The sequence below is a fragment of the Notolabrus celidotus genome, chromosome 11 (assembly GCF_009762535.1).
Source record: "Notolabrus celidotus isolate fNotCel1 chromosome 11, fNotCel1.pri, whole genome shotgun sequence".
NCBI classification, from domain to species: Eukaryota; Metazoa; Chordata; class Actinopteri; order Labriformes; family Labridae; genus Notolabrus; species Notolabrus celidotus.
In genome coordinates this window covers 20,076,999-20,091,507 of record NC_048282.1, presented here as the reverse complement: position 1 = coordinate 20,091,507, position 14,509 = coordinate 20,076,999, and the positions used below count along the sequence as shown (strand labels likewise).

Here is a 14,509-nt window from a genome sequence, read left to right as displayed (position 1 = left end):
TTCTGGGATTACTCCAACACACATTTAACTCACAATATATATACTGTATATAAAAATCATGTGTTTGTCTGATTTCAGATTACTGTGCAGGAGTCTGGGGTTATTTTAAGCAATCCAAGTGTGAAGCAGTTCAGAACAGAGCTATGTGTTATTTTCTGGGTGTGCATAAAAATGCCCCCAAACTTGCATTGTATAGTAACATGGGATGGTAACCTTGTGACACACGGCGTATGGGCGTCATGGTGAGACTGTGGAATAGATTTATTAATATGCCAGACAACCGGCTAACTAAACAAATCTTCTACTGGGATTATTCTAACAGCTACACCTGGACCTCAGAGCTTGCGAAAATATTTGATAAGGTAGGTCTCCAATATATTTATAGAATCAAGTTAACTTGTAGTGTGAGTCAGATTAAAACAAAACTATTTGACACTTACAAACACAAATGGTTAGAAGAATTACTGTGTAAGCCAAAACTAAGAACATATTGTCTGTTCAAACAAATGTATCAGCCAGAGCTTTATGTCACTCTTAAGCTAACCAGAGCTCAGAGGTCTGTCTGTGCTCAGCTGAGATGTGGTATCCTTCCTCTGGCATTAGAAACAGGTCGCTTCCACTCTGTTCCAGAGGAGGAGAGAAAGTGTTCCTTGTGTGATCTGGAGGAAGTTGAAAATGAAATGCATTTTATATTCTACTGTCCTTCATATCATGATCTCAGGTGCCTCCTTTTCAACAAAATATCAGAAAACTGTCCTGATTTGTTTTCCATGTCTGATGAAGATAGACTTCAGTTCCTGTTTACACACAAAGTGTTTCAGTTTGCTCAGTTTGTGTTAAATGCTGTTCAGCATCGTAGGAGCACACTCTATGTATGATTTAGTTGTTGTCACTGTCAAATGTCTGAAGTGTACCACTATGCTTTTGAATTACTTTAAGTCATTGCTGGACATGTGCAGTATTGTAACTGCTCTCTTCTTTTTTCTTTTTCTTCTTATGTTGTTGCTCCTATTTTGTTTTGTTTTTGTAGTGTCTTGTAAGTCCATGTGGGCTGGGCACCTTTATGGTGCAGGACACAATGAATAATAAATAAACTAAAACTAAAACTATATAAAATATAATATGAACTCTTAGATTTGCTCAAAAGTGTTTATGTATTAAGACTATTCTTGGATTTATCTCCCTACCAAACCAATCTCAAATGTACCCTGAACAATTGTTTCTAAGACACATTCAAAATACTAACTTCTTTTTTTATCAAAGGGGTTTTTGACCAATCACAATCATGTATTTTACACAGCCGGAAGATCAGTGAGAAAGTCTGCAGGTGATACGAACACACTCATTCAAAACATCACTTGTGATTAAAATATACACAAACATTACTGTTGCTTGGACACAACGAGACAATCTGTTCACCTTCAAATCCAAACTTCAGTAAAGTTAGTTTAGCATGCAGCTAGCTCACCTGTCGTCTGCCCAAGAGGTAAGTCACTGTGCACGTCTGATATATGATCAATAAGCGTTTCACCACCGTCTCTTTAGTTCAATCAATTTTAGAAGGTTTAAACCGGTCTGAATGCATCGCTGCATTTAGGCAGTCATCCTTACACCAAGCTGTGTCATGTCGCTTGTTCAAATGTAGCTTCTTTATTTGTGTCTTTCATTGCCAACTAGCGGTGAACTGTTCCTCCAACAACTAGCTATCAACCCTCCAGTTGATGAAGTACCTGCACACAGTGCACAGTGATGTCTTCATGTCTTTTTTTAAATAATTAGAGTTCATGTCTATGCTTAAAATATATCCATGTACACACTATGTTTAGTACAACGACATGCACTATATCCATATGTATTTGGGTAACACTTTACAATAATGGAACAGTTTTCTTAGTAAAGTAATGCTTAATTCATGTTGAAGTAATGCATCACTCATGATTAATTCCTGTTGTTTACCATGAGCTAATGATCCTCTCACTATGACTTCATATAATGGCATGGTGTTTAATGCATCATTAGTTAAGGTATGGTAATTAACAGTTACTTCATACATCAGTTCAGATATGACCAAATTTGTTGGACATAAAAGGTTTTTTATTAGGATAGTTGCATATGAACAGATATATATGGCTTTACAAATTCTTTATAAAATTAATTTGTAAAGCCATCAATACCTGGGCATTTCTCGTTTTTAGTCTTTTGTATGGTTTCTGTCAGTTCCTCCTCTGTAATTGGCTTTATCAACTATATGTGTGTGTTTGTGTGTGTGTGTGTGTGTGTGTGTGTGTGTGTGTGTGTGTGTGTGTGTGTGTGTGTGTGTGTGTGTTTATATACTGTATTTATATACTATATATATATAATGTATACATATATATGTATGTATATATAAACACACACCATTCAGTTTGTTCTCAGAAATATGACGTTTCAAAATTCCGCCTGAGAGGCTGTTCATATGCAATTATCCTAAAAACAACCTTGTATGTCCAGCAAATTTGTTCATATATGAACTGATGTATGGAGTAACTGTTAATTACCATACCTTAAAGGGGCTATGAGGAGTTTTTAACTAATGATGTATTTAACAGCATGTCATTACATGAAGTCATAGTGACAGGATAATTTGTTCATGGTAAACAACAGGAATTAAAATTAATTCTTTCAGAAATTCATCATGAGTCATGCATTACTTCAACATGAATTAAGCATTACTTTGTGAATACAACTTTTTCATTATTGTAAAGTGTTACCTTTATTTGTTAATTAAATTGATCAATTTGTGTAGACTGAGGCAGAGTATGTGAAACTAGTATGTGAATTAGGTTTGTTTTACCGTGTTGTAATAAGTGACAACAAAATGACTGTTTTTTGCCTCCAGTAATATTTTTTTAGTTAATCATTAAGCAGGAGCGTTTCTTTTCAGCTTCCCTTGGGTTAGAAGTCCAGATTAGAGTTTTGTGGGCCAATTTTTAGCAAAGAGGACTCAGGGTCTCAGGTATTTTGCTAACTTGGGATCAGATTAGATTTTTTTTTTTTTTAGATTAGAATTTTATTTGTCCACAATGTGGAAAATTGTCTTCGTCTTCACACAGACAATACAACATTTGTAGACAAAAACAGAGAGAGCACATGAGGTTTCCAGCAGAATTCCTTAAAGGAGCCGACATAAAATATAAAATACACATACATAAAGATACACATGTATATATACTATACACATACATACCCATGCACATAGACACATGTACATACATACATATACATCCTACAATTAAGGTCATTCAAATTAGGAAAGCCCCTGTAAAGGGGGGATGCTACAGTTTGTTATTTTAAGAGCTTACTAAGATGAAAAAGTTAGGTTGGATTTTGCAATCTACAAATTTAATAATTGAATTGCTCTTGGAACAAAAGAGGTCTTGTAAACATTCTTTGTGGCTCGTGGCAGTCTAAAACGCCGACCTGATGGGAGCAGTTCAAAATGGTAGTGCAAAGGATGGGACGGGATGGGACGAGTCACCTGTGATGTTCAGGGCCTTCTTCCTACTGATCTGGGCATACTTATCACTGAGTGGAACTTGTGGTTGCCCTATAATCTTGCTGGCTGTATTAACCACTCTAGTCAATTTACCTTTACATTTGACATCAAAGTGCCTGTACCATGTGATCATATTAAAAAATGAAATACTTTCTACCAGATCTTTGTACACCATTTCAAGGATTTTTTGACTGACACCAAAGTCATTTAGCTTCCTGAGCAGGTGTAGCATCTGCATTGCTATTTTAAAAACATAATTTGTGTTGTCTGTGAATTTAAGGTAGCTGTCAATGTAGGTGCCTAAATATTTAAGACAACTGATCCTTTCCACAGGTTGTCCCTTGATTGTAAGGAGTGAGCTAATCATCCTTTGTGGTTCTGTTTGGTTCCAGTAACGTCGGAACCATGAGTTCACCCGAGCAGCAGGAGCAGCCCTGGATTACAGTTGGTCCACGGCGTGTCAAGGCTAAAAAAACAAAACCATCTGGTTCTCCTAGAGGAGCACACAATGCATCTGATGTTGAAGAACAGATGGCTCATCGAGCACAGCTAAATGTTTTAGCCCGTAGAAAGATGGCACGACTCTTTCAGCAATACAGGAGGTAAAGTAGAAAAAAATTCAAGGTTATACTTGCTCATATTCAAAGTTACCATATTCATGGCATTCTATATTTAAGATCGATTTCGCACAGTATGGTCAGAAAATTAACTAATTACTGCCCTTAATATTGCTGTTCTGCAATTTCTGCAGTGCCAAGTAAATAAATCTTAAAAATTGAAATCTTAAAAATAACAGTAGGGCAGTAGTTTGTCAATGTAAAACATAATTTATTTCTGAAGGTAGCTTTACTGTTTGTGTTGAAGCAAAAATTGTTTTGTTTTTTTCTTAGAGTTTTCCAACTTTTTGGTGGTTCAAATTCTTAGAAAGTCCATTAACACAACTCCACACAACCTGTGATTTTTCAAAATAATGTATAAAGAAGTAACTCTGAAAGTCCATCAAACCCGTGTAACCAACCTTTCTAACGTCCTTTTTCATATGACTTGGCGTCCAACAACACAGGGCAAAACGGACTTCTAATAGACATGATGTCATCGTAACCTCAGAGCCTGCATCAGAAGAAGAGATGATCTCCCTCACTTCACATGAAAAAAAGGTCAGATATTGAATTGTGAAAGTTATGATACAATCATTACGCATTATTTAATTGAGTCAAAGTAGAAGTAGTGTGGATTGATTTTATCTTTGTCAGCCATCATTGATTTCTCGTCATTTGTCAATTCAAATGTACATATGTGTTTTGTTATGGCTCCAGTGACAATACTTTTTATTATGTAACATTATTCCTACTCAACAGAAAGTGGTGCCAATAACAGTGAAGAATAACGGTGCCATAGCTGTTGATTTCAGACTCCAGGCTTCTGACTTGGTCAAGAACATTTTCACCATCAAAGACGGTCATGGAAACAATTTCAACTCCGTCCAGAAACACACTCTTGGACCAGGTATGAAGAATCACATGTACAGTACATCAGTATTAAGATAAGATAAGGTAAGAGAGTCCTTTACTCGTCCCACAACGGGGAAATTCAAGTGTCATAGTAACAAAGTAGACAGTGCAAAAAATATCAAGCAAACAGGAGACTATAAAGTAACAATTATTAAAAAGTTATTAGCAATTAAAATTAAAATTAAAATAAAAGAGGTAAAAAATAAGCATATCTTACAACATATATATATATATAAATTATTGGTTATAGAGTCTGACCACTGCAGGAAGAAAAGACCTGCGGCATCTCTCCATGAGACACCGCGGGTGAAGAAGTGTTGTTATGGTCTCCTGGAGGGGGTGTGATGTGTTGTCCATCAGAGAAGATAGCTTTGCTATCATCCTCCTGTCAGCCACCACCTCCACAGGGTCCAGTGGGCAGCCCAGGACAGAGCTGGCCTTCTTCACCAGTCTGTTCAGCTTCTTCCTGTCAGCAGCAGAGATGCTGCTTCCCCAGAAGACCACTCCAAAGATATTTTGGATTATACATTTTATTTATTATTCTATTATTATTAATTATTAATTGTAGATTCACAAGGAGAAAGAACACAGTCAGTATGTGTGGGGAATGTGCATACATTTCTCTTGCCTTGACTATTTGGATTAAAAAGGTCAGACTTACCGTTGGGACAGATGCTATGGACTTCTCTTTATCAAACAACCAGAAGAATGTGATACGCTTTGTGACGCTGTTAGCAAGAAGAATAATTCTGCTGAAGTGGAAACAAAAGAAAACACCAATTTATCTAGCTCTAATGAATGCTGTAATGAAGCATATGCAGTTAGAGAAAATAAAACTTAGCCTGAGAGGAAAGATAAATATGTTTTACTCCATATGGCAGCCGTTTATGCACCACTATAACAAAAACAACCCCACGAAAAAATAATAACTTCAAGCTAAATCTAGGGCGCTTGACATCCTCCAAGTTGTATTGTTGTGTATTATTACTATTTAAATCTAATGATTTTGTTATTGTTTTGGTATTCTATTTTATTTTACTTGTGTTTGTATATCCTTTGGTTTTCATTTATGCATTATTTAGTTTTTTTGTATGTTAGTTTGAGGCATGGATAATAATGTCTCAGACTTTTGCAATTTGTATGTGGGAAAAGAAAAAAACCCCAATAAAGAGATTAAACCCCCCCCCCCCCCCCCCCCAAAAAAAACAGACTTACCTTCCAAGCACAGTACAGAACACCATGAAAAGTCAATGTCTGTCATAGAGTGCGTGACAAAAACTTTGAGCTGTCGCCACTAGAGAGAAAATAGATGCCGACAGGTCATGGTGAAGTAATTTTTTCCATACAGCTTAATTAAAGATTGTTTTCAGCTTTAGTTTGGTTTATACAGTTTATTTAATCAGGACAATACATATTGATCAACAATTCAGCAGTACGCATCAATATAAATTTACCAGAATTAGAACAACAGCCATATATCATAAATTAAGTGTTAGGTTAGGCTCAGAACAAGTTACTGTAACAACACAATGACTTGTTTGAAAAGAAAATTCTGAATTCAACCACTCAGACAAAAAAAAATAATCAAACAAATGACATGCTGCCTCCATCTTTTCGATATAATGAAAAGTAGCATCACTGCAAATGTACCTTATTTTATTCTTCATTTTTCTCACATTCTTTTCTAGGAGAGTCTTTTCAAATCAGAGTCCATTTCTCCTCCAGCCATGCAGGTTTCTACGAACAGTTGCTGGTTTTTAAGTTTGAAACACAGCAGCCCTCGTCAGAAATGTTTGAGATTATGCGCCTCTTGGAAATCACATATTTGACATCTGTTACTGAAGAGCCTCAACCAACAACAGACAGGGAGCCAGTGTGTGAACAACAGACTGAGGATCCGGGAGATGAAAGGTACTATGAGTTAATTTGAAGTAATATTCAATCTTAAGTAATACTTATTAAGATAAATGTGTTTACTATGCTGGCTTATTAAGAAACCTGTGTCACATCCTAAATTGTACTACTCTTTGTGTGTTTTTTATTTGTCCTTTTCAGAATTTCTTGTACAATATTGCTTAAGATCGTGAGGTCTTTGAAGAAGTATGGGATGCCTCAAAATATAGGAGACTTAACAATTGCTGAAAGGTTTGTATCTCTCCAATGTGTGAATACATTTGTGTCAATAAAACTATAAAAGCTGTGTGTTAAGCACTGTGGAATATTGTTGGCTAGTTTTAATTTTGATTAGTAAATGTAGTTATACAGTTAAGTGAGTCTGTTTTCAGGGAAGTTCTTATGGACTTTTAGTGTCATCTCTAATTGTATAGCTAATACAGCAATGTCAATCTGATAGATGCTTAATAACATCATTTTCACATGCTTGCTACGCCTGTAAAGTAATCACATTTTTCATATCTAGGACCCTTGAGACAGGTCTGAACTGGGGGAACTACTTCAGTAGGTTTCAGGTGTTACTGCATCTTGAAGAGCTCCAGGAGCAGTCTGTAGTCAACAAATACACACAGAAGTCTGCGACCTTGTTTGAACACAGAGACCTTTTTGGCCTTCAGGTAATGCATCCAACATACTGTACTGTAAATGTTGTTGCGCTGCCTGGAACCGCTCAGAATAACATTGCCAACTATGGAGTAACATCTTGTGTTTTCAGATCCCTGATCTCTCCAAGAGCTCATCAATGGAACTGTCTGGGTGCAACGTACTGGTGACTCTTTTTAGGCAGCCAGGAGTATTTTTTACAATATGTTACAAAGGCTGGGTCCAATATGTGAAAGAAGAGCAGGTCTTCCTTTTTCTTATGGAAAGGTAAGCCAGCACACTTGTATATAAAAGGAAAAAGTCAGACACATACAAATTAAGAATTACAATAAGACTTAGGAAACATTTGTTTGTTGTTATGTCTATTTTTTCTATTTGAGTAAAATATATCTGCATACCTTTCTTGGTATTGGAACAGAATTCAATCAAATACAACCCCCCCCCCCCAAAAAAAAGTAATAGGGCTAAGAATGTCAAATCTGTATGACCAGTTTGTAATAATACAGAGGGACATTTTGAGCACAGCCACAATGGAGTTGCATTTTTAGCAATATGAAATACATTAAATAGATTATTTCTGTCCCAGGGATTGCATCATTGTTTGGTAATTATGGAGATAGATTTCTTAGCTTTTACAGGTTTGCTTTTTTTTCCCTTGAAAATTGCTCAACAACGGAATCTGTGACATTTTTACATTTAAGTCCATAGAACACAAATGTCTTCTTGTGAATTTGACTGCAGGCCAGCAAACCTTGAGGACTTCAAATATCGCGTACAGTTCATCATCAACCGTATACCACTGCGTGTCCAGCACCGAGCAGCATCACTGGTGACCACGTTTAAGCTGCGAGAGCTGCTGTTCCCTACAGGCAAATTTTCTGCCCATCATACACTGCTGCACAGGTAAGACCACCACATTACAAAAATACATCACAACAATATCAACACACTTGCTTGTCAACACTGACTCTCCTCACAGTGACTTAGCTCAATAATCTCTCCTCGGCACCCGTGTCTCTGTGAGTAGGCTGGTACAAAACGAGGGCAGCAACCCAGAGCAGTGCAGCGCAGTTCAACACATCTTAGCTACATCTGCAAAACCAGCCCCTTACCTTGTTTTTGGTCCACCTGGCACAGGTACTCTGCATCATACATGTGTGTTAATGCTCTCTCATGGGTAATATTTACTGTATTTACATCAAGCATAATCTATTCTTAAATGTCCTGGTCAGGCAAAACAGTGACTTTAGTGGAAGCCATTAAGCAGATAGTGATGACCAAGGCCTCTTGCAAAATCCTGGTTTGCGCTCCCAGCAACAGTGCAACTGATCATCTCTGTGAGAAGATATGTGAGAAGATATTTGAGGGAGAGGAAGGAGAGTGCAAGATTTATCGCTTGTATGCCCTTAGTTATAAGGCTGACAAAACCTCCACAAGAAAGGTCTGTTTTTTTGTTTGTTTTTGTTTTAATGAGACTGGACATAAGTTAATTACACATGGTTTAATTTCTAACAAAGATAGTTAAAGTAGTGTAACAGAAATAGAGATATACTGATACACTATATATAAGTATGAAGAGTCCTGTTGCTTTGCTGCACTAAGACAAGGTCTTTCATCTCTTCTCTGTATCCTTACTTTGTTGTAATCCACTTAATTGCTTTCAAACTTCATTCTTGTAGCTGTACATCTCTATATGGTGTATATGTATTTGCTGACATACATGCTTTATGGCTTTCTGTAGTTTTACTCCAACCTGAACAAAGACAACGTACCATGTATAATTCCCTCAAAAAAATATCTGATGACGTATAAGATAATGGTCACCACTCTGCAGACTGCGGCAAGGTATTGTAGATAACTATTTGAATTATTTTTTATGTTGTTATTTCTTCATGTCATATTGATTATTTGACATTTCCCAGTCTTTGTCATGAAGGCAGTGTTATAATTAGTGAACATTATGTACAGTGTACTTTTTTTTTGTATTATTAAACTGTAATTTCCATGCTTAGTAGAATTGAACAGCAATATTTTTTTTTGAAGTCTGTTCATATTCAAAATAAACACACTGTGAAATATTCACTTCTTTAATACTCAGATTTTTTTTCTGTCTCACTCTCTCGCTGAAGGCTAGTGACAGGAGCGATTCCTCCAGGTTTTTACTCGTATATCTTTGTGGATGAGGCAGGCCAGGCGACTGAAACAGAGTGTCTCATCCCTTTAGCAGGTGGCAAAAACAAGCAGGTTCAAACCTAGTGTTTGTCATACTATGGAAGGTGTTCCCTTGATATTTCTGTCTTTGCTCCTCAGGCTTATTTGACAAAAAGAAATGCCAGGTAGTGCTGGCCGGAGACCCTAAACAATTAGGCCCTATCATCACATCAAGGATTGCCGATGAATATGGCTTAGGTAAGCTTTGAGTGTAGCTTTATTACGTATGAATACAAACATGGGTTAACACTGGTTAACACTACTAAGGAGTGCTGTTATCTAAAAGTCTGTCAGAGCTAAATTGAAATGCTCCTTTAATTAAAGTGTATGTCTGTGAGCACACGCCTCTTTTTTTTATCAATTTCTTAAATAATTAATCCAGTCTGACACAAACAACCAATTAGGATTAGCTTCCACATTACTAGCCAATCACTGTGACTACAGAAATTGTTTCATCAGGCTTCAACATGACTTTTGGTTTCTCTCTCTCTCCCCCTCTCCTGTGAGTGGTGGTGCTGAGAGAGCCTTGTCAGTGCACCACTCACCAGTTCATTCTTTGTAACTTGTTAGGGATGTATTGATCGGCTGTCTGTGTCTGTCCTCTGAGTCTAACTAGCTAATTGGAACAGACAGTTTGCGTGACAACAGTTTGCATATGTATGTTTGGTGTGTTTATTAGTGGGAGAGGCTTAGCGGATTGAAACAAGGCAGTAGAGGGAGAAGCAGAAGGTTTTCTCCATTCGAATGTGAATGTTGATTACTGCTGCTTTTAGTTCGGTCTGTTATTGTCTGTATCAAGTCAAGATTTTCCAATTTACTTTGTGCAGGTGTGTCCCTGTTGGAGCGTCTGATGAGGGACATTGAGCTGTACAAGGCACACAGTACTACAGGGTTCAACAGCCGCTTTGTCACCAAGTTACTGAGGAACTACAGGTGATGCCCTGATGTGTTGCTATATCTTCTTAAATTTCAAGTGCTGTGGGATACCATTGTCTACCTGCCCATGCCGTCTCCTAATTTAACACATTTTCCTTTTCCTCCTCACTCTCTCTCAGGTCCCATGCTGCAATCCTAAAAGTCCCCAATGAGCTGTTCTATAAAGGAGAACTTCAGCCGTATGCTGCTAAAGATGAATGCAGCTCATACTGCGAATGGGAGCTCCTCCCCAAGAAGGTAGTGCAAATACACAGACATGCAAATGCAACGCTCTCTTCTTCTCTGCCCCACTCTGATCATTTTTCTGTGTCACAGGGTTTCCCTCTGATCTTCCATGGAGTGGCCGGCACTGATGAACGTGACGCCAACTGTACTTCTGTTTACAACATGGCAGAGGTGGAGGTCTTGAAGGAATACCTGAAAGCCCTTCTTGCCCATCTTCGCAAAAAGGGTGTGGACAAAGTTGGTGAAAATGAAATTGGAATCATTGCCCCATACAGACAACAAGTATGTATCAACAATAGCCTATGGATAGATAAATAGACATGTTTGTGGCACTGTAGGTCAGATTTGGAGCCATTTGTTCCAAAAGAGGCAAAACAAGATCCAGGACAAAGAAAATCCAGCAGATTTACCCACAAGTTTTTTTTTCTGTTTGTCTGCAACAAGTGGCAACCTCCAGTCTCCAAATATAAAGCCCATGCACAAGTGTTATACACGACAGTTCATCGAGCGTCCACTCTTTCTTTGCAGCAATAATAAACATGTTTACAGCCTGGTTAAAAAAACTTCGGTTCAGTCTGAAAAGCTAGTTTCTCTATTGATACACAATTTATGGGGGTTGAATTTTTTTTATAACTTAACAGTTTAGAAGATATTAAGATTATGAGTTTTGCCCATTAAGGGACATGACTGACTTGACTGACAGGCAGGAACACTGTAGCTTTTGGATAGGAGGCTCAAAGCCTCTTTACCTCACACTAGCTCGACAGAAGTTAGGTTGAGCTCAGACAATTGGCTTCAAAACAGCGCTTAAGAAACAAATAGGTGATGTCATGGATACTACATCCATTATTTATTCAGTCTATGGTATGCAAGTATGAAAACATATCTGTAAAACCAGGACTGGAATGAGTAATATTTTCAAAAAGTCTAGAAAATGTGTTCCTATCTTCATGATTTCAACCCACTTTCAAGTCAGTGCAGGTGGAAGCAGGAAAGACTAAGAAGACATTGTCCTGTTGTGTATTTTCATTTATTCCTCCCAGAGCTTTTATCATGAAGCTCAGTTTTTTGTCTCTTCTAAGTAAATATCCATGCACCCAAAAAGTAATACTAACTGATGAACGTTTTACTTTTGCAGGTGGAGAAAATACAGGAAGCACTTAAGACAGACCAAGAACTCAAGAAGCAAAAGTTGGATAACATATTGGTATGGGGATACAAAATTATTGTGTTTTTGCCATGAAAAAAAGAAAGAAAAAAAAACATGAAAAAAATCAAACTTTATTTTTTTGTTGATAGGTTGGAACAGTGGAGGCGTTTCAGGGTAAAGAGTCCCAAGTGATTCTTGTGTCTACAGTGCGCAGCAATCTCAAAATGACTGAAGAAGACCAGAGATTCACTTTAGGCTTTGTCAAAAACGAAAAGGTAAAAGTCACTACATAAACTCACAACTACTCAAAAAACTGTATACAGCATTTGTGCAAGATGGCCACAGAGATTAACATAATATTGAGGGTCCACAATGCTTTTCAAAGCTAAAAAAGACATGCATACTAACTGAAACTATCTCCTCAGAGATTCAACGTGGCCATGACCCGAGCACGAGCCTTACTGATTGTCATTGGAGACCCAAGAGCTTTGAGAACTGTTACGATATGGAACAAGTAAGGCTCTCCATTAAATCACAAGATTTACACAAACACATAGTCAACACCTTAAATTCCTAAAACACTAACCTCTTTCTTTTTTTTTAATAGATTCATCCATTACTGCCACAAAGAAGGGGGTTACAGAGGCATCACACTGTCTGATGCAGAAGAGAAAGTAACACCGTCTGACCAAGACTCACCAAGTACCAGGTAAAACACTCAATCACACATACTCACATGCACAGCTTAGTGTGTGTCTGTCTCTATGATCTGAAACTATCTTGGAAACTTAAAAACTGACAAGGTTTAATTTCCACTTTTGCTCTGTGCCCCATAGTGAGGAGTAGTCAGAGGATGGACAGAGCTAACACCAGCAACAGTCATCTTTGACTCACACAAGAAACACCAGAGGTGATAATAAAGAACTCATGACTATGAAGCGTACAGCTAAATATCTTCTTTTTTTTTTTCCCAAGAACATAGACAAGGCCGAACTGCATGCAGCATTTCCATACAGACTTGTAGAGTGACATGATAAGGTAACTAGGATTTCAGCAGAGCAATAAAAAGTTTTATGTTTGTTTGGTCAAACGGCTGACTTAGCTCCACCCATTTCTTTCTTTTTCTTTTTTAAATTCAGCCCCAGCTTCCTGTTTAAACTAGAAAGATGTGCTGCAGTGGGCTTATGAATCTTGCCTAGACATACAAAAGGGTATCTGCAACCAATGTTGTAAAACCAATAGGAACAACTTTCAGTCAAGTTTTGTTTCTGGAAATACTTTTGGGGCTTCCACAATTATACAAAATTCCAGAACAATTTTTCAACAAGCGAAAAGGCAGGTGAACAAATATCTAATTTATTTTATTTATTTAACCTTTATTTAACCAGACAAAAGACCCATTGAGATTGAGACCTCTTTAACAAGGGTGACCTGGCCAAGAGAGGCAGCAACACACGTCATAGTAAACAAAACAGACAGATAACAACGACAACAAACAAGACAAAGGTGAAAAATGTGTCGCGGGGATGTCATAAAGAGCATTTAATTTCGCTTTAACCCCCACCCCCCACGTCTTTGTGCTTACAGCAGAATGTACATGAATAAAGTAATAAAAAAAGAAAACCCTCATTGGCCAAAAATAAAAATGTTTGTTGAGAGTTTTGAATTTATACAAATTGTTACCCTATTAAAATAATGGCCTATGTCATTTTTTGAAAATGAGTTTTTGGCCTAAATCATCTCTTCATGATTCTGGCCACCTCTGGTAAAATCGCCTTAATCCTTAGTTAAAAGGATTATGCTCTTTATGCCCTATAGGACAATGGCCTATGTCAAGAGGGTGACTAAGGCCATTTTATTTTTGTCCTAAGTCAAAATTTTTGATTCCTTAGGATAAAATGTCTGACTTGGGCAATTTAACAAGCTTTCATGATGGCAGCTGCTTCAAGAAGCAACAGAATCTATAGTGCAGAAGAAGCTCTAAACATGATTCTTGAATCAGTTTCTACCGGTGAGTGATAAGGTTTACTATCGACCTGACTTTTGTCCAAATTTAGGTTAGAGTTATTAACGTTTTGAGTTTGCTTTATGGAATTAAAGGACAGTTTATAGTCAGGTTTCAACAAGTTGTCAAAACTGGATGTTGGAAATGGGTTAAGTTCAATAAAAAGCCTGCAAAGAAGACCTGGAGAAGTGAGGAAAGGGACTGCCTCCTGACCAATTTGATTTACCTGACATTTGTTTAATTTAACTCAGGGTAATTTCAGTTTTGAGATTGCACTATGGAATGAAAGGGCAGTTTAAGCCAGGTTTAAAGTCGCCTTAGCCAAACTAGAATGTTTGAAAATTGGCATAAGTCACTTTATTCTTTAATGTTACATAATT

The 14,509-nt window shown here is 37.3% G+C and overlaps 1 protein-coding gene across 1 annotated transcript; it reads left to right on the top strand.

The window, feature by feature from the left end:
- Positions 1-1,319: 1,319 nt before the first annotated feature.
- On the top strand, positions 1,320-13,067 carry LOC117822144 (putative helicase mov-10-B.1). Its single transcript, XM_034696809.1, has 22 exons — positions 1,320-1,486; positions 3,928-4,137; positions 4,599-4,692; positions 4,894-5,041; positions 6,735-6,957; positions 7,102-7,191; positions 7,466-7,616; positions 7,715-7,869; positions 8,344-8,505; positions 8,630-8,739; positions 8,835-9,043; positions 9,344-9,447; positions 9,732-9,829; positions 9,913-10,011; positions 10,641-10,746; positions 10,869-10,986; positions 11,065-11,256; positions 12,113-12,181; positions 12,274-12,399; positions 12,550-12,638; positions 12,732-12,833; positions 12,961-13,067. The coding sequence occupies exons 2-22, from the start codon at positions 3,941-3,943 to the stop codon at positions 12,968-12,970; spliced, it is 2,652 nt and encodes an 883-aa protein (XP_034552700.1). The 5' UTR covers positions 1,320-1,486; positions 3,928-3,940; the 3' UTR covers positions 12,971-13,067.
- Positions 13,068-14,509: the final 1,442 nt, after the last annotated feature.

Excerpts from the sequence above, each read along its gene's own strand:
- LOC117822144 (XM_034696809.1), top strand. The coding sequence starts at position 3,941 with ATGAGTTCACCCGAGCAGCAGGAGCAGCCCTGGATTACAGTTGGTCCA. Across the intron at positions 7,192-7,465 it reads GACTTAACAATTGCTGAAAG|GACCCTTGAGACAGGTCTGA; the intron begins GTTTGTATCTCT and ends TTTCATATCTAG. Across the intron at positions 9,044-9,343 it reads ACAAAACCTCCACAAGAAAG|TTTTACTCCAACCTGAACAA; the intron begins GTCTGTTTTTTT and ends GGCTTTCTGTAG.